Raw genomic sequence first — 19,706 nt, forward strand, 5'->3', positions numbered from 1 at the left:
GAGAAAGCTTCACAATTTTACCTAGCTGGGAAACACTGAGGCAACATCACACGTCAACATTTCCAAGGCAAAAACTCACTCAATCCTCTCTCTTCGTGCTAGTTAGAAATTCAGCATTTCTGGTTTCCCTGCACCATCTAAATGATAGCATTTTCTATAGTGACGGCGCTACACAACTCAGCTGGGACAAGGTGTTGGGACTTTTCACCCCACATCTCTGTCTACAATAGAGAGGGCCAGTGTTGGTCCTACTGAGATCAATGACAAACTCCAGCTGACTTCAACCGGGACCAATATTTTGGGCCTGTGAGCTCATTTCTGTCCAGGGTTGAGCAACTTGAGGAAGATCTGTGCAACAGGAATGGGCCATGCTCACGGCCTCTTAGCCTTCCCCGGGCAATCAGCGCTCCCACTGAGCTGCAAAGCTCCAGAGCAACTCAACAAAAGGCAATACCTCTACAAGACACCTCCACGAACATGGTTACAGTAATACGATGCGATTGCAACTGGCAGCGCTTCCAAGCAGCCCAATGTATTTATGGTAAATATCTCTTTCCTTTCTTTTTTATTTTTTTTAAAACTGTCTTTGTGCTCCTGCTACTTCACCGTAGCTCAGTGGTGAATTCCTCTTACCACATATAGGAGAGATCATCCATCAATCCGTTAACAGTAACGTTTCACCACTGGCACGTACAGGAGAGCAAATATTCTTCCAGCAATATTTGTTGACAAAGACCACATTTGTGGTCCTTTATACATATTAGCATTTTATTATAGATATAGAAGTCATTTTGTGCAGCACGTTAATCTTTTGCTGCACATTAGGTAAATCTATATTTTAAAGGATATAGTTTATAGATCCACTACACTAGAATGCAGAATAATGAAACCTACATCTTTAGACATCTAGGAAGTGGACTTGAAAATAGCAGTAATTTAAAAAGGATTCTCTTTTTTTACTTAAAGCAGAAGAGAACAATGAAATCCTTGCTTCCTCAAGTCAGTGGGTCTTTCACCATTGACTTTAGTCAAATCAGGATTTCAACCAAAGGGTCTGAACAACCCTAGTAAATGCAATATTTTCTACGCGTTTCATTCTGTGGCAGAAGTTTAAAATAATGTAACCAGACTGTGCATGTTGAAAGGTTTATGAAGAATTTTTGATAGAGCTAATTGGTGTCAGAAGCGTACGGCAGAGTCAAAGCAGTGTGAAGCTTCATGACCTTGGGGCGCACACAGGGACAGGAGACTACTTTAGCTGGAAACAGTCCTCCTACCCTGGGCTGCCGAAGGATGCTGAAAAGCTTAGGTACTTTCACCTTCTTGCCACACCATAATTTACAAATTGGCACTTAAAGTAATTTTTAAGTTCACGGACAAAAATGCACTTATTCATTTATATTTCTGTCATAGGCAGGAGAATCAGGCTTTACCTAAACCTACCATCACCGCTCCCCTATGGAATGATATATGTTCACCTCAATCAAAGCTTTTTAAATTACAAACTGTTCTGACAGACGTGTTCCCTTTAAGACTGGAAGAGCTTGACATATCATATTTAAATACATTTAAATATATTTTCCTCAAAGGTATTCCCTCGTACATGTTACCTTGTAATCTTTACCACCAATTCCCCTCACCTACAACAATTTCGATTAGTTTTTTTTTCAAAAACGCTGCTTTCTTTTGTGTTGAAAATTATGCTTGCATCTGCTCAGCTTTGGGAGAGGTCTTCTGTGCTGATGTGCAAGGTAACAGGCTCGCCAACAGTCCCATAGCTGAGGGTTCTCGTGGAAACTTCAGTTTTAAAGCTTGACTGTCCATTGTCTGCTGAGAGCTGGACTTCGGTGCAGAAAGACGGTTTCACTGTGAAGGAGGGACCAGGAGAAGCTGCTGCTGCTGCTGCTGCATGCACTCCAGGTGTCATGCCCATACAGGTGTCACTCACATGGAAGGAGATGTTTGAGGGACCTAAAGACTGCACACCGGTTACTCTAGATGCTGACATGAACATGCTCCCAGGAACGTGCTCCTCAAACTGGCTGAAAAACCTTTGCCTGGGCTCGGAAATCACAGGTCTCCCCAGGTTCAGCAGCACCGGCTTCCCAATCATTGGCTCGTTGATCTCTGTCTGGAGCACGGAGATCTCACAGGGTTTGTCTGCCGTATGGTTCTGATCATCACACCCGTAGGTCTCACCTTCTTCAGGAACATAATCTTCAAGATCCTCCAAAGTTAATACTTTGCCATTGTGGGTTAAGATTTTGCGGTCCCGGGTGCTAAGGTCATCATCTGTCTGTAGTTCCTCTGGTTCATCAACTATAACGACATTATCCTCTTCTGGAAGTACTTCAGGTATTACTTCAGGTATCCCCTCCTCAACAGGCCAAGATATGTCTAAGTCATCTGCCTCCTCTGTAACCTCTGGACTTGCTGGTGGGAACAGTAGCTCCTGCTGGTCTGCAGCAGCTGTCTCAAAACTGAAGATCAAAGGCTCGCCCCCGCAGGCAAGCAGTGGGGAAGCAACGTCTGACCCGTAGTGAGCACTCATTTCCTGTGGGAAGCTCTTTTCTTCGGTTCCATAAGCCATAAATGAATTATTGCCTAGTTGTTCAGACCCACACGGGGAGCTTCTGTCTTCGTTGCTGACTTGAGGTCCTTCCTGTTCAGTTGCATAGACCAAGGGCTGGATATCAGCCTCGGAGAGACTGTCATTAGGCATAGATTTTGACTGTTCCACCAATTTATTGTTGGAGTTGTTTGTGTTTGGATCATCTTCTGGGGAACGCCGAGGCCTTGAGCTGGGAAAAGTGAATGTTAACACCCCTGACTCATCTTTTTCTTGTTTTGCTGGGGAAGATCCTCTTTTCCTTGTAGGCTTTGGTGATTTTTTCACCTTGAATTCAATTATTTCTTCCACTTCAACCCATTTGGGCTTTTTCTCTTCCACCTTGGTCTCTATGACAACATCTCTCGCTGCTGCTCCTTGCCTGTCCTCTGGTTCCGTGACAAAAAGCATTGGAACGGCAGACTTCGATGCTGCCTCCTGCTCATACCTGTGGATGGGCTGCCTGATCTTTGAGACATAAACCGGCTCTGGAGTTGGCTCCGCTCTTGGGGAGCGGGAAGGCGAATGACCTGAAGAAGAGCGTGCAGGAGAAACCCTTCCCCTTTGTCTCGGGCTCTTCACCACAGTGGTTATCGTTTCCTCTCTGATGACAGAAAGGGTTGACACGGAGTTGGCAGGAAGACGAGAATTTTCGGGGAGCCACACTCCATCAGCACATGCCATTGACTGTCAAGGCGCTACAGTGGGGTTAGTTTTGTGAGCACTCCAGCTTTTGGTGAAGCGTGTCATTTTGGAAGGGGTACACACGCAACGCACACACCCACATGCCCATCTCTGCTTACTTTCTGACCCAGGGAAAACCTCAATGCCCTTTCCCCAAGGTAGATCCTAGGAGCATCCCCCCAGGAGGATCTTAGGAGCATCCCCCCAGGAGGTCTGCTCCATTAACCTCCTTGAGTGCATGAACACACAACGAGTATGTCCAGCTGAGAAACGTTCTTCTGGATACTGCTGTATTCCATGGTCTTGTGCTGACTGCCTACTATGCTACTTAGGACCCATATAGCAGTTTCACCCCAAAAATGTTAAACACTCAAGGAGTTTAACCTTTTCCTGAGTGTCTTTGGCTCAAATCCTGGCCTCATCAAACTCAATGGCAAAACACCCTTTATCCCAATAGGGTCAGCAGTTTCTTCTTTTTTAATCAAGTGTCTTATCTCTATTTTGCTCATCAAAGACTCTTTTGAGACCCAAGATCTGCATTATCACGTGCAGAACAGTTACATTAAAAGGGCACTAAGCATTTGGAGACCGGGAAAAGAAAGTCAGAACTTCCTGAAGAAGTCATCTGTGCCAAGATGTACTGATTTTTACTCTTCATAACAGCGTTATTGCAGACACAGCCTGATCCTACAACCGCCAATTAACATAGGAGTAGCAGATCAATCTGGGATGCACGATTATAATTTCTCACTATATTTCTGCTGGCCTTACTTTAGATTTTTTGATGTATCCAAAGCAATTAGGACTTCTCAGCGTTCCTGTATGGATACACAGCTTGAGTCTAAACAGTCCTTGGCTCCCATTCCAGGACAAACTTTGGCTTTAAATGAGCTACAGATGAAATTGGATCAAATAGCTTTAACATCTGGGGACAGGAACACCTAAATCCAGACTTCAATGCTCTTAAATTTGTATGTTTAACATGGAAATTTTTTCCTGCAGATTTTTCACTAGCATTTTTTACATGGAGAAACTTGAAGATAAAGACAGTGTTGTCTTTGCAAGCACAAGGAAGCTGATGGTCTACAAGGGAGGTAGCCGGTTCAGTGGAGCTAACAGGCAAAGCTGATTTTGTGCCTGTATTGAGGTTCTGTCCTACCTCCAAGCAATGGGACGAAAAAAAGAACTAACTGAAGGGTAAAGACAGTGGCCTAAAGTGAGGAGAAATTATTACGAATCAAGATAAGCTTTTTCATTTCTCTCTCTTCACCAGCCTCTAGTCACAGCCACGTAGGGCTGAAAGTCACCACCTCTGCTCTCCAGCTGTCTCTGCTCTGGCTCTTGTGCTGAGATACAGAGAAGGGTGGAACGAGTCCTTGGAAAAGGAGAGCCTGTTTCTCCTGTTGAGTTTCTCTGACCGTCATGGAAGACTAATCCTCTTAGATATCTTGTAGCCTTTCTCACCTATTGGTCTCATCTTTGGAGACTGGCATTGCCTTCTCCCATGGAGATCAGATTTCTTCCTACCATCAATCTCTCCCTTTGAGGATGCCGGGAAGTCCAGGACAGGATGAGTTACAGTGACATTTCTTTTCTTCTAGAGCACCCTCTTTTCTACTGCTTGTTTCCACTGCTTTGCTCTTTCCCCCAAGTTTTCAGTAATTTTACTATAGAGCTTTAAGATGTATACAGAGCCTTCATAATGGCTGTGGTGCCTTTCTGAATTACACAAAACTAAATCATTTTAGATAAAGATGAGAATGAATCCATGTGTGCTTGCACTAGACTTTGCTCTACATTTCAAGGTTAAAATGCTTACTTTTGGGTCTGAGACTTGCAGATATAGACATTGTTCAATCTCATCTCTAAATTATCTGTTATTTTTTACTAGTAATTTTGAAACTACTGTTCCTAGTTTTGAAACTGCTTCTGTTCCTCAGCTCGCTACACATTAAGGCAAGCTGGAATGTGCCTTTAGAGGGTTGTTCCCAAACTTTACCCAGTTCCAGCTGAGGTCCACTCTAATTTTGTGACTGCATCCACTAGCAAAAGGAGGGGAATTTCTGTTGTTCTGAGATGGCACTCATAAACGTACCAACCTCCTTTGGGGCTGGAACCCATAATTTAAGAATCACTTCCTGAGCTGTCCAAAGTAACAGTCTATGGAGTTTACATGTGAGAAATTTAGAAATAAGTTTAACTGGTGGTATTCTGTATTAGTTTAGTACTATTTAATCATCCGATATTAATTCTTCTGCTTGTGATTTGAAATCATAAAGGGTTAAGGAGGACAATTAGCTGCCTAAGGAGAGATGTGAAATAAAAGCATCCCTCCAGGTGATTTACAGGCACAGACGTGTAGAAAGATGGGATTTACTAAGCTTTAGACATGGTCTGGCTCTCAGTGATTCCTTCCTGCTCAGGACTTTCTCAGGATGTTTTCGAACATGATATAAAAAAATACGTCTCTGTTTAGCTACTCCACTGGTATCTGAACCCTGGTCCTTGAGATGATATAAGCAGAAATAGCTTCATTTTTTGGTCTTTATGGAGTAAAAACGTCTAATGACTGGAGATGTTAACTGAACTGATGTGCAAGAGAGAGGGGAGAAGGCAGAACCCCTTCGTGCCTCTCCTGTCTGCTCTTCGCGTATTCGAGGTGGAAGCTGCTAGGAAGGGGGGACATGTCTTCTTATAAGCCACTGGTTCCAAACGGGCTAAATGCATGGATTATAAGAAACAGTCATCATAGAGAACAATAAAAGAGATAAAAGGTAAGCAACTCTTAACCGTATTTTAATTGTAATTTCACACTTCCTCCTCACCATCTAAGAGAAGTAAAAGAAGTCAATTTTAGTATCATGTCCAAGTCAAGGACTGATTTTAGCAACAAAACAACTCTTGAGGGAATGCGTTGCCCCAAAATATCCATTGTAGAGTCACCTACTATCATTAGGACATGATTTTAATAGCTTGGAGGTGCTCTGAAGGCCTACCATAGAAGGACAATGCCCCCTTCTAGCACGTGAAACAATTTTATCGTGTATTTGTTTATGATACTTAAAAACAAGAAGATGCATTAAGATTTTAATGGGTGATGCTCTTCTGGTCTACATATGACTGAGAAAGTACCGCTTTTTGCTGCAATTAATCTTTATATGTTGTAGGCACCCAATATAAACCAGGCTTAAAGAATCTAAAAAGACCAAGTCATTATCAGAACAAAATTTCATATTAGAAATATAGGGACGAAAGGGGATAAAAGTGCACATCTCCTCTCTCCTCTTCATCATAAAAGGCTTTCCTGAAGAATTTAAAGTAGAAAGCCAGAAGAAATCACTGTAAACTACAAGATTCTTGTTAAATTTGTATGTTTCTTCAATTAGCCAGTTCTCAAAGGCGGTTTCTTTTCAACATTGAGAGTCAGACTCTACCTTTGTGAACTCTTGTGCAACTTTAGCAGTATTCAGTAGAATTTTTTTCACATGTAATATCATTAAAAACCAACCCAGGCTGTGTCTAAGACCAGTGCTGCTGTTTTTTGAAAGGGATAATAAGACTTTTTTTCGGGTGGTCACTTCGTATAACACAGAATACCATGAGATCTGGTGGGATGGGAATGAACACTCTTGCATGGCCAATAAACACAAGCTTGTTATTGGATCATGCATAGGCAGCAAGGCAAAACACAAATGTTACCAAAAAAAAAAAAAAAAAATAATCAGCACTTACATGATGATGGTTTTCTTGGGCACTTTAGTCTCTTGTTCAGTGACTACAAAGAAAACAGTATGAACAGCATGGGGTTAAAGAAAGGCAAAAGCTGAAATGATTAAATTAACTTTGCTCAGTTAATCAAAATAAACTGGAGTGAAAAAAACAACTGTACCATCCCATCCATGCTTTCTGTGGTTATTTCCAGCATCATCTTTAGTGTTTCTGACCAAGAATGAGAATTCAGAGTGCTCTCTGAACAGTGAATGATTTGGCTTTGAAATTAAATATTTTGTGGAGAATAATACTGCAAAATCTTTTTATTCTACCATGAGATTCTGACATTTTTGTTTGGCAGGTCAAAGCTAGAAAACAAGGTCTTTTTTTTTTTATTTTTTTTTTTTTCCTATAAGGTAGTGATGGTGTGAGAAACCTGAAAATGCCTTGATCAGGATAATCCTGGAGAGCTGAAATTCTTTAAACTGTGTTTTGACTTACTAGAAAGAGAGTTTCTCCAAACACTGAACAGTTTCCAAGCTTTTGTGGACTAGATGCAAAATCCAAGCTGATAACAATGGAAACTAAAATCATTATCATCGGTACAGAAAATCAGCATGAAAAAACTCCCAAACCCTAGGAAATCCAGGAGAGCCCTATAATACACCTGTGTCTACTCCATCTCTTTTTTTGCTAAAATTTGCAATTTTTCCTGACCCTTGCCCCATAACAAACTAGAAGCTGTTGATGCATATCAAGATCGAAAGAAATGATTTAATGATTTTGCAAATATTTCTTAAAATTGACATTTTTAAAAATAAGAAAGTTACCATTTGAAGAGCTAATAGACATTTTTTGGCAGGTTCCCACCCTATCTGCTGGAATAAAATTTAGACTGAATTGAACATGCTCTGAACTGTTGAACCTACTTGAGAACTAGAAAAAACAACAGCAAGCCCCGCTTTTCATTTAATAAACTGGTAATGTTTCTAAAAAAAACCCTAAATTTAATCTCAAAGTAATTTGTCCAGCAATTGGTTTGCAATCTTCCAGCCAGCCTATAATAAATAAGCTCTGGTAATTTTTGGTTGGTGCAATTGAAAGTGAACTGCAACTTAAAAGTATATCTATAAAATCACAAACGGTTCTTGCCCAGGGAACTTGTGGTGTCTGTATTATTTGTTAAATAACTTATGATTAGTGCTGATGTTTTCAATAGCGTCTCAAAACTGCACTGCCTGAAAATTAAAAATACATTTACGATATTAGATGGAATAGTTTAAGCTAATTTAACCTAATTTTCCTTCCACTTGACTTCCAAGGGCTCTCTTCTGCCGCTAGGTAAAACAACAATTCCCACAGTAATGAAAAAGAATTTTGTGCAAAGGTTGATGTTAATATCTGACCTAGAGCTCTATGTTTTCCTTGCAGAGTCTCGTCTCTTTTATGCATGTAAAAATCTGGAATAATTTCCAATAGAATCAAAGGAGTTACTGCAGAATTAGGTGGGTTTAAACAAAGTCTGTTTGGAAATTATAGCACATTGGGTAAGTAAAGGGCAAAATTATTTTCAAGTGTTTACCCTTGAACATAATTACAATACAGCCGTTTACCTATCCTTAGTGAATATTTTTTAAATAATTTAAAACTTTTTTTTTAATTATACAATGATGGAAGGTGAACTGAGTGCTCGAACAATTTACTGCACCCAGGTTAGAAATTTTCACTGAATTTTTAAACCCTTAAATGAATATTGTGCAAGTTTTACATAACTTTTAGAAAACCTCATCGAATAATATCGTGAGATTAATCCATAAGCAGCAAGAGTATCAGTTCTGATGCAAATAGGAATTAATTTGATTATACACCTAATCATAGGTGTTTTATACAATTATTTTAACAGCAACTGTATTTAGATGATAACTAAATATGTATTTAATGAAATCTCCCTGTGTCTGTAAGAGGAAGTCTCTTTCGTGTTTACTCTATTAATTGCTGGTTTTGCAGTTCCTCCCAAATGGCATCGACCGCAATATTTCTATATTTCTATATTTCTATATTTCTATATTTATTTCTATATGTATTTGAACGTTGAGAAGGCCTGGGACGAAAAAGCTGTAAATGGCATATAGTAAATAGGTCCTGATGATGCAGTTTAGCGCAGGACAGATCAATTTTATATGTGCTATCAAGGTGTGAGGGAGGATTTCAGCAACCCCATACGAAGGATAGAACCACACGAAAGTAGGATGAGAGAATTTGGGTTTCGTTTCTTTTTTTTTTTTTTTTTTTTTTTTTTTCCCCCCCGAGAGGAAAATATTCTGCATCCGTTTTAGCACCGGATTTATCATTTCAACTTGTTCGATAGCGTTTTAGGAACACAGCTTTGCAAAGCAGGAGCTCCTGATAAGCAGGTTAAAAGCTGGAAGCATTAGGATCAGCCAGTGCTTCTATAGGACTAGACTCCTCTTTGGTTAATACGTTAAATCATGGACTTACAATTGATGAAACACTTAGGATAAGGCAGTTCTTGTTGCTCTGAATGGATGAAGGTTGGTTTATGGCCTTTATTACAAACTTTAAGTCTGCTTTCTCCGCTCACACAGAAGCATAAACCTATTTTTCCTGCTGCTGGCGTAAACCGCAGGAGCCCTGCTCTGCTTTCACCCCTCTGCTGCTGCTCCTGGGAGATTCACCTGCTACAGGGGATGCACAAATCTGACACGAACTGCTAAAGCCAATCTTAAAATGAGCAATTCCCGGGCACAACTCCGTTTCCTAAATCGTGTGAATGAAATGCAAGTGTTTTGCACTCTCTCTGAATAAAAACTCTCCCCTCCTGCGGTGACTGAGATGGTTGTAAAGGCAGATTGTGATCTCTTGAATTTGTACAGAAAACCACGTGGCCAACCCAAAAATGAGAGTAATCGACGATGACAACGGAATAAAAATAACAAGATAAATATCCTAAACATCACCCTGACCAGGGAACTTTAAATAGGTCAGGGGACAAACTCCTATGCCTTAATTCTTCAGTAAAAGGGCAGCACTAAGAGATCTAACGCTCCTCTACATTTTAAAGCATTCTTTAATCTGAGCCCCTCAATTTTTAGCTTTTCCCTCTAAGGTGGGTATTACCAAACAAGGCAACGAAATAACTTGCCCAAAGTTCTGCGTGAGACTATGAAGAAACTCCTCTTGCCTGGCTGTAGCTGCACCCAGCGTTTTTCTTTATGGCTTTGCTTATCTCCACCTGTGTGGCCGACTCCTTCCCCTACTATCAACCATCTCATTGTACGTCCTGGACCTGTCTGCCCAGGTGAGAAGACAACACCTTTGAAAAACACCGGGCTTTGTTTTTCTTTAAAAAAATGAACAAGTTAGTGAGCCTGGGGATGAATGGACCTCAATGGTAAGACGTTAAAAAGGGATGGCAGAGCACATCAGCCCAGATCTGCCACGTGTAGCTTAAGCAGCAAGGTGCAAAGCAGACAGTCAACTTGAAGTCAAAGAGAAGGATCTTCTTTCAGTTACACTTTTTTTTTTTTATATGTCTAAAATTCTTCCGATAGCCACAGAAAAAGGATTTTTAAAGCATTAAACTCTCCATTGACTTCAGTGCAGGTGAAGCTGGAGGTGGAACTCAGCGTTTCAGGCTTGCAGCCCAAGCTGTGGGGACTCACAATGGGATCCCTTAGTCCAGTGGTTTCCGTCCTTTGGGGATTTGGTCCTTCCAGTGGATCAGCAAAGCCCCATAGTCTGAATTTAAAGCTAATGACGAAGTTTGGTTTCGAGACTCCTGGTGTTGGACCATCACTGACTGCAAGTCAGGGTTCGTAAGCCACTGTACTAATGGTATCCCAATTTGTGCCAGTAAGGTTTGGTTCAGTATAATAAACAGTACAAAAAGGCAGGAGATACAAACTGAAATAGTTACAACTAAAGCCCCTTGGGTGCGTCAGGAGACTCTGACAATAGTCATTTCACAGAACCAACGATAAATCAGGTAAAACTTAAACCCACCATGCAGGTGAGCTGGGAAACAGACACAGCATCTATTTTCTGTTTTAATAGTACCACACGGCAGAAATGTTGTTCTTTTGGTGAAGTTACAAATCATCCCATTTGCACAAATAGAAAGGATTGCGAGGATGGAAAGAGGAAGCCTTCATGAGATCCATCCGTCCTCCAGTTCCTTGCCAGATGAACCTGATTTTTCCATAGGTAGATCAAGGCTGGTTATTGATTCTCAAGAAAGCAACGAGTTCCCTCCTCGGTCAACTGCATTATTGCCAAATGCATCCCTGATGCGATTCTGCTCAGAACAATCCTCTTGCTCCATGGATGAGCCTGCTTTTTGCTCCACTGGCCTGAAGCAGCTCTCTCTCTGTTTCTCCCTGAAGATGACTCAGGAATCTATTTCCTTCCCTATTACCATGTTCAAGCAATTGCACATCACGGATCAAAAACTATTTCATAACATTTCTGAAGCTTCCGGGCAAAATCCAATTATGTTTCTTCAACCAAGCTCATGAGATTTTTTTATTTATGACTGCGGGAATAACAGCACATGAGTAATTTGGGGCTGAATTTTTTGGGGCTGTATATTTGCAACCCCAAGAGCTGAACAATGCTCCTACCTCTGTTTTACAGCCCTTGTTAGTTTTTATAACATCTTTTGCCTTAGTACAAGGGAACTTCATCAAGATATGCCACCCTAACAGTGATTTGTTTATGTTCCTCTACATCCAACTTATTTTTCTCTCTTTAGGACATAGCAAAGAAAAAGCATTCAAGTGCTTCAAGGTTTATCCTGCTGAAACAATTCTAGCATTGCTGTACTGCTAACACCGTTCTCCCTGTAATGATTTTGAATGATTTGATGGTCCTCTGGGAAAGGACTACAAGGAAAGCGAGCATGACACCAAGGCAAGCGAGTACAGAGACTGGGATACTGATCTTCACAGCCTGATCTGTCAGAATCCTCTTAATGTAATAATACAACATTAGTGTCTACAGAGGGCTGGCCCAAAGGTCCATCCAGACCAGAATCCTGCCTCAGAAAGGGCCAACAGCAGAGGCTTATGGAAAATGATGAAAAAAATATGAGTGGAGTGCCATTTTCTCTGAATACTTTTTCCAGACTCCAGTTGTTTGCTGCCCAGCAGCTTCTTGAGTAAGAATGTCTTTGTATTTGATGGCTTTCAATGGATGTTGAAAATAAACTGTCAAAAGCCCACTTGAACCCCTGTTATTATCACAAGACAATGAGAAAACACTGAAGACGAGGAAAGAAAGTCCTACAGCTGTTGGTAAACCTCTGTTTTTTGTTGGCCATGTCTCCAGTGACCATATCTGGGATAGCTCTCTGACACCAAGTTTCACTGGCATGGAATGGTCTGTGCCTGTCTTAGTCCTCTCTCTTGGCCTCCAGAAGAGTAAGTCATCTCTTATCTATTATAGGTGGTCCCTTGGCTCTATTATCTCCTGAACCACTGTTGGGAGGTGTTTGAGAAAGGCAGCTCTGGCCCGTGCTCAGCCAGCCAAGGACACTGCTAAGATGTACAAAGAACCAATTTCCTATGCCAGGAAATGTTCCTTACGCAGATGCAGTTACCGATTTAAGCTCAGTTAGGATGGGTTTACAGCAAGCCCATCTAACACCCTGCTTGTGGAAATCCCTTTGATAAGAAGGTAGCTCAGTCCATATCACCTGACCAATTCAGGTGAAACCCACAGAAACCAAAGGAATAGACTTTGTGACTGTGTGATACCTGAACAGTCCTAGAAAATGGGTGAACTGATACTGCTCAGGATGTAGAGCTGTCAGTTCTGCTTTCTCAGTCACTCCAGGTGGTCTTCAGTGGTATTTCAGCAACACTCCCAATATGTCTGCAGCTTTACGGACTGGCCCCTGGGGTGTTTTTTTTCAGCAATACATGACTCATGATCTGCCATACTGACACACGTTTTCGAGTATTCCAACAGGAATAAAAACATTTTTCTTGCACTAGTGGTGGTGTGACATACCCTTCATTTGCTCCTCCTTTTTCATATAATGCATTTATGAGCATTATATGGTGCAGTTGATTTGCCAGGTTTGGAAATCAACAGATGGTGATGGGTATAGAGCTGAGCTGCAGTATACCCATGCACATCTCGATAGACATACAGATACGTGTACACCAACAACCAACATGGATAAGATGGCAAATATGTTCGAACCTCAGTCAGATAGTTTTAGAGTAATTAAACTAACGTACTTACGGAGCTGCTCAAGGTCATACCTTCTATGGTAATGGCTTGGTCTCCTCTCCTCTCCTGGGTCAGGGCTGCAGCACTGTGATGGTAAAGTTCTGCTCCACTTTTTGCGGACCCTAATCTGTTCACCAGCTAGAGAGAATCATGCAGTACCGAATGAAACGTAGGACATTTTTGTGTAATAAAACCTTCCTGTACTACATGAAAAATTCATTGCAATTACATGGCAATGGAAGTGGGTGAAGATGTGACCTCAAACCCAAGCTAGAGTTTGTACGAACACATCGCTGCTCAGGGGAGTTCGTGATGATGCTTTACCACAAATGACTCCCCCAGACAAGTTACAGCACATCAACTAACTTAAAGTTATTTGCAATTTGCTCTCCAGCCTGTGACTTGGCTCCTGAGGTAGCTCTGTCTCTACCAACAAGCACAGATTCCTGCCATTGCCATTTAACTGGTAATTAAAGCGGTTTGTTTGTTTTTTATTTATCAGCCATTAATCCACTGAGTCTTACTCAGCCAAGGGACTTGGTATCTTAGGTAATGGTAAATGCAAGATAATGTGATTTGGCAAAAATTCTAGTAGGAGTCTTTAAAACATATCAAACTTCCTAAACATTTCTGTGGAATAACCATGAAGTTGCTGGGAGCTGAGTTGCTTACCATGGGTCAGCTTCACCCATGCCCATTTCCTAAATCAAGGTCAACTGTCTTTATTGCTGAGCCTTGAGAGCTTATTAGTACTTCATTACAATGAATGCATGGGCTATGACTAATTTTTAGAAAATATTTTATAGCACATTCATTTTAATTTATTATATATTTAGAATCATCTAGCTTGGAAGGGACCTTTTAGACCATCGAGTTCCATGCATGCTTGCTAAATAAACAAGAATTACACTGGTTTCTATTTATATTCGATTTCTTTCTTTTGGCTTTGGACAGTTTCTCTGTAGTGACATGAATCTGTTCCAATTTAAAGGCAGTCCAGAAACAAATGTCACATCAGAATGGTCTTAAACTTTGTAAGAGGTCCCTCTAGAGTCTGGATTTAAGCTCCAGAACAAGCTCACTCCACCACTATGTGCAAAATTGAACTCTCACGTCAGAATATTCTGAAGCTTTTGGATGTTCACAATCCAGATCTCATCCAGGAGCATCTGACTTGTGTAGACTTTTTGATATGGCAGGCAGCAGCAATTACTCAGCCGCTAATCTCACGCAATGGATCTCTCCCAGTAAAATGAATTCTTCTGTTTATGTCACATCGGACAACAGATCTTTACATCTCTCTGATCTTACCTCACATTCGTAATGTCCCATATCTTCATTGGAAGGGTTCTTGACCACCAGGACTATTATGCCACTCCGTGGTTCACTGAAAGTCTGATATTTACTTGTGTCCTTCAACATCACACCATCTTTGTACCACCTGCATATGGAAAACACTGAGTATAAGCCACAAAAAATTATGCAGTATCAAGAAGTCCCCAGGTCAATGGTCCATCTATCAAAGCAGTGGGCAAACAATTCAAGAGGTAATCATTAGATAAAAGTTTGGATCCTGGAAGATAGGTCTACAGGTGGGTAGATCACACACGGGCACTGAGCTGTACAGATTTATGGGATGCTTCTGAAGAAATCTCATCAGTCAATGCAGAGAGGGCTTCTAATTGTACAAAGCTCTGCTGAGCTTTTTATCTGAATACCCCAGACTGGTTACTGATAAAATAAATTCAAGTGTAAGGCAGGGAGGATAAAGAAATGTTAAAAAGTTGTCAGGGCCCTAGATCTGATACAGTCCTACAGCAGGTATTATCTGTAGGTATTTTTTTTCAGATGCCAGCTAGAATAAACTGCTGAGAATCTCTGGAATGTTGGGATCAGGAAGAGCCAGCACTGGGATGGGTTTAAGGTGGAAGACATAGAGAAGGAAGGGTCATAACCTTGAAGGAAAGGGCGGGAGACCCTTCTGACCATGCAAAAATGGGAAAACAGGATTTGTTCCAGTGCGACTTGAAGAACTGACCTGATTTGAGGCCTAGGTGCTCCTTCGATAGTACAGGTAAACTGAGCATCTTCACCCTCGACAAAATAAGCATTTCTAACCTTGTTCACAAACCGTGGTGGCACTGCAAAACAAGGATAAATGTAGCTAGAAATATGACCAGATACGAAGGATGTGTCCCTGAGCAGATAATTCTCATGAAGTCTGCACACAAGACACTAAAGATCAAATTTTTTGACATAAGAAAAATTGACTACACCTGTACATCAAATAATTTTTTAAAGTATTATCCAGTAGGTGTTGTACAGAACTTTTGGAATGTCTTAATATTCCTGTTGAAGGTACTACATAGCAGAGTCTTTTAAAACAATGCATCTGTGCAGAACTTTACCTTGAACAAGGATCTTTCCCAAGGTACTGGCATTTCCAGCAGGGCTGGAAGCAAAGCACATGTACTGTCCCGAGTCAACCCCTGTTAGGTTGTCCAAGATCAATGTGCAGGAACCGTCGGGGTCTTGTATTATAATGTGATGAGGATCCACCTCCACGGGCTTTCCATCTTAAAAACAAAGGGAAATTTTTCTTAAAATAGCCTAGTATCAATTATGTCTTCTCCTTGGGAATTTCATCCAGCTTTTCAAGAGGACTGAGAGCTGTATTTGCTTTCTTGCAGCTGATGTTGGTAGTTGAGGAAGGAGCTCTTCATCTTTGTCCAGCTGTCTACAAAACACACTCTGGGCAAACATTGTTGAGGGATCTCATACATCTTGAATCCTCATTTAAAAGTTAAATTCTCCCAGAGTATGTGCTGTGCAGTTATAGCTCTGATTTGCTAGCCAAAGGAACACCTCCAAAGTGACTGTAAGCATGCAGAACAGACCTTCACAAGACATGAACTTATAGCAAAGGTGTTTCTTCTGCAATACAGTAACGCTGGGGCAAAGAATACTCCCAACACAGCAACCTGTGCTGTGACATGGAAACATCTGAGGTACTTCAAACAAGTTGTTAATTTCCTAAAAGTTGTCTAATGTGGATTCATATGGACTAATAGGCAAACCTGAAAAAGCAGGGTATATTAGGTCACAGTAACATCTACATTACTTGGCTTGTTTAGCAACTATCTGTAAGACTAGACCTTGGGCATCTCTAGGTGGTCAGCTTTTAGATTACCCACTAATAAGCACAAAGCAATGTAGACGGAGAACAAATTTGCAGGATGCATGCCGTGACTCGCTGCTCGTACCTTTGTACCAGCTGACAGATGGTTTGGGAGCTCCCGTGACTTTGCAGGCCAGCTTGACCGTCTCTCCCAGCTCAGCTGTACAGTCCGCCAGCTCTTCCTCAAAGTCTGGAGGTACTGAAACATCAGAATAAGCATGTTAGTCTGGAGGAGGGGGGCTCCTTCCGTAGGGTGGCTGCTGCAAAGCAAGATAAAAATAGGTATAATTTTTGCAAATCTGTGAGGTTCAGAATGGAAAGAAGAACAGGAAATTTTAGCAGCTAATGACTTTCCAGGTGACATGCTCTCCTTGCTTATCTGAGACTAAATCCAGTCTGTCACATGTCTGCTGTTGGCTATAAAAATGGGCCATAAAAAAAAGAATGGGATTTGTTGCTGATCTGGAAGTATTTTAGGCCGTGATTTTAATAAGCACATCCATTATTCAGACACTGCGCAGCTGTCACAGTTAAGATAATTCCTCACTTATAATGCACCCCTGATATCCAAACCAGCATTCTGCTGGTCTCCTTACAATAAAATCTGTGCTTTGTTAAGGGACTTTTATTTTAACTTTTTACTACCATACAAAACCATGTAAAATCATTCTGATAGTCCTTCTCTTTAGAACACCTCACTAAAAGCACAAAAGTCAAATGCCCAGACTTGTTTTCAGTGTGCATACACTCAAACCAACTCTGTTCTGGCATTTTAAGATGCCAGATTTTCTCACGCTGTAAAGGACATCATTTCTAGCTTATACCTGGAGAATAAAGACCTAATATCCCTGCTGATAGATTTTGTGGATAGAAAATCAGCGGAATCTCAAATGACAGTGAGGACGAAGCAGCCTGAATGAAAAGGTAAAAGTCCAAAGCGAAACCATGAGCCCAGATACATCAACGTAAGCCAGAAGTCAAATGGAGGATTCGGTACCCAAGAAAGTCACAGGGGTAGCCTTATACTGATATGAGTTGGACTCTGGGTTAGGTCCTTAGAATGCTTTTCCCACTGGAGTCTGATGCTCTTCATGCAGTGGGCCAGGGCCTTTGTCACCAAATTCTGTGGTCATCTGCCCTTCTGCAATCCCTGCCGGCTCACGTGCATCTCTAGTGTCAACTCTGCAATTTGCCTTTTAGAAGTTTCAATAACATGTTTCTCCCCTCCAGTGATGCGCATTTTCTGGGCTATTTTGCTGGAAAACAATATCATCTGCTTCTTGACAAAAATGTGTAAGAATGAAGTCAGGGAACTGAACAACCACATCAGTCTCTGGCTCTGATCCTCCATCAAAGGCAACCCACATCAGCTGAAACAGCCAGGGGTAGCCAGCTCTTCTCTGCTCATCAGCCCGTGTTTTCCACCCTTGGGTTACGGACATGGAAGAGTAATTAGAAAGTTACTCATCTGCTGTGCTACTGCCTAAAAAACTGTATAGGTCCTATGGGACCTCTGTCATGCAAATTTAATCACTTCAGTGATACACAATCTTGGCTTCCTTGGTGGTAAATGGAGAGAGTCAAACACCACTGTCCCATCCTGATAAAAGTACCTTCCCCAGCGCAGGTGGAGGATCCAACACTGCTATAACCATTCCAGTTAAAGCTGTCAAGTCACGTCAGTTGGTATTAGCAGCAGTCTGATGTGATTAAAGGAAAACCTCCAACCCCAGTTCAGTTTAAGAGGTGGCCTAAGAGGATGACCCTAAGTGGTTTCTCTGGCTCTTTTGCTAATCTCCTCCCTGAATCAGGGAGACCATCCCAGAAAGAACTAGGAGGTTTGGGCTATCTGGGCACCAGGGGAGGTTTAGATTGTATATAAGAAAAATTTCTCCACCAAAAGGGTTATCAAACATTGGAACAGGCTGCCCAGGGAAGCGGTGGAATCACCGCCCCTGGAGGTATTTAAAAGATGGGCAGACGTGGTGCTGAGGGACATGGTTTAGGGGTGGCTTTGTCAGTGTTAGGTTGATGGTTGGACTTGATGATCTGAAAGGTCCCTTCCAAACTAGATAATTCTATGATTCCATCTAGGGCCATACTCACTCCAGACAGGCTCGCTGATCCGCTGCTGTATGCCACAGATCTCCTTCACCCAGGAGTTCTTGATATTCACTGTACGTGCTTGAAAGAGGTACTTGCGGACTAAGTCTTCTCGTTCGTGCCAGATCTCAAACGCCCGGTCATCTCCTTCCACAAGGTCATTCACATCTATATTGTTCAGCTGCATGACAGAAGGACAAGAAAGTCAATGCATATCCCGTGTTCTTAGTGCTGAATTTCAGCCAGAACCTTTCCCACAACTGAAATGCCTGAGTTTAGGACAATTCAGGTCTGGAATTTTTGTGGAGCAGACCCATCTTCAATCAAGGTTTAAAATGGAAACAACTATTAAACACCAGCAAGTCTCCTACTGCCCGCGTGGTACCTTCTTCAGTGGACATGAGTTGTGCCTTTCCCGTTAAAGCTACATTGGATGCTCCAACAGCAAAAGGGACAATTTAAACCACTTTTTTCAGATTGCGTGAGGAATGCAACGTGGCTTTGGCTGAACAGCGGTGAGGGCCACTTTGCAACCCTTTCCCCAGTATATTTGACTTTCTGGTTACCAAACAGACATTTTCCTGGGAGTAATTATCACATTTCAGGAAAATAACACCCAGCATTAAAGGGTACCCCAAGGTGGGACACACCAACCCTAGAGTGCAGCCCAGGAACAGCACAATTAGGGACTACGTGAAAAGAAATTACAGAGCGGGCGCTCACTGAACAGGGAATCCTTTTTTTCTCTCTTGGATAATAAAATCTGCCTGTGAATATCAAAAAGGAGAGAGATAAGGACTTTCAGAAGGCCTTGGCTTGGTCAGGAACTCTATGAGGTTTTTGTTTGATTGGTTTTTACTGGAGTTGAACATCTACTGCCTTGGGAAAACTCTTTCTGCAATTTCTTGCAGTTTTAAAATGAGCCCTAAATGTCTGAGGATGAGCTGGTCAAATCCTCTGAATTTTTCATTTTTAAACAGGAATTGGTCTCAGGAGGGGACATAACCTTTCCCGGAGGCATTTCGTCCAGTTTAATACCAACACTACAGACTGCCAAAACCAAGTATCTACAAATACTAGATTTTACTACAAAAACTTTTGGAAACAAAGAAATAGCTCAAACGGATAAATAAAATGTCTCATTTAGGTGACCAGAAGCTGGGTATA

General features: G+C 41.6%; 1 protein-coding gene across 1 annotated transcript in view; it reads right to left on the reverse strand.

Annotated features, from left to right (window-relative positions):
• OBSCN (obscurin, cytoskeletal calmodulin and titin-interacting RhoGEF) overlaps positions 1 to 19,706 on the reverse strand; it is a 192,867-nt gene that overhangs the window by 30,340 nt on the left and 142,821 nt on the right. The window contains exons 76-83 of the mRNA XM_074157645.1: positions 18,543 to 18,720; positions 16,522 to 16,635; positions 15,667 to 15,834; positions 15,297 to 15,399; positions 14,570 to 14,699; positions 13,291 to 13,396; positions 7,025 to 7,067; positions 1,949 to 3,212 (exon numbers count right to left, since the gene is read on the reverse strand). Of these exons, the coding sequence (XP_074013746.1) occupies positions 1,949 to 3,212; positions 7,025 to 7,067; positions 13,291 to 13,396; positions 14,570 to 14,699; positions 15,297 to 15,399; positions 15,667 to 15,834; positions 16,522 to 16,635; positions 18,543 to 18,720 (2,106 nt within the window). The remainder of the gene's footprint in view (positions 1 to 1,948; positions 3,213 to 7,024; positions 7,068 to 13,290; positions 13,397 to 14,569; positions 14,700 to 15,296; positions 15,400 to 15,666; positions 15,835 to 16,521; positions 16,636 to 18,542; positions 18,721 to 19,706) is intronic.

Source organism: Numenius arquata, chromosome 12, assembly GCF_964106895.1.
Source record: "Numenius arquata chromosome 12, bNumArq3.hap1.1, whole genome shotgun sequence".
NCBI classification, from domain to species: domain Eukaryota; kingdom Metazoa; phylum Chordata; class Aves; order Charadriiformes; family Scolopacidae; genus Numenius; species Numenius arquata.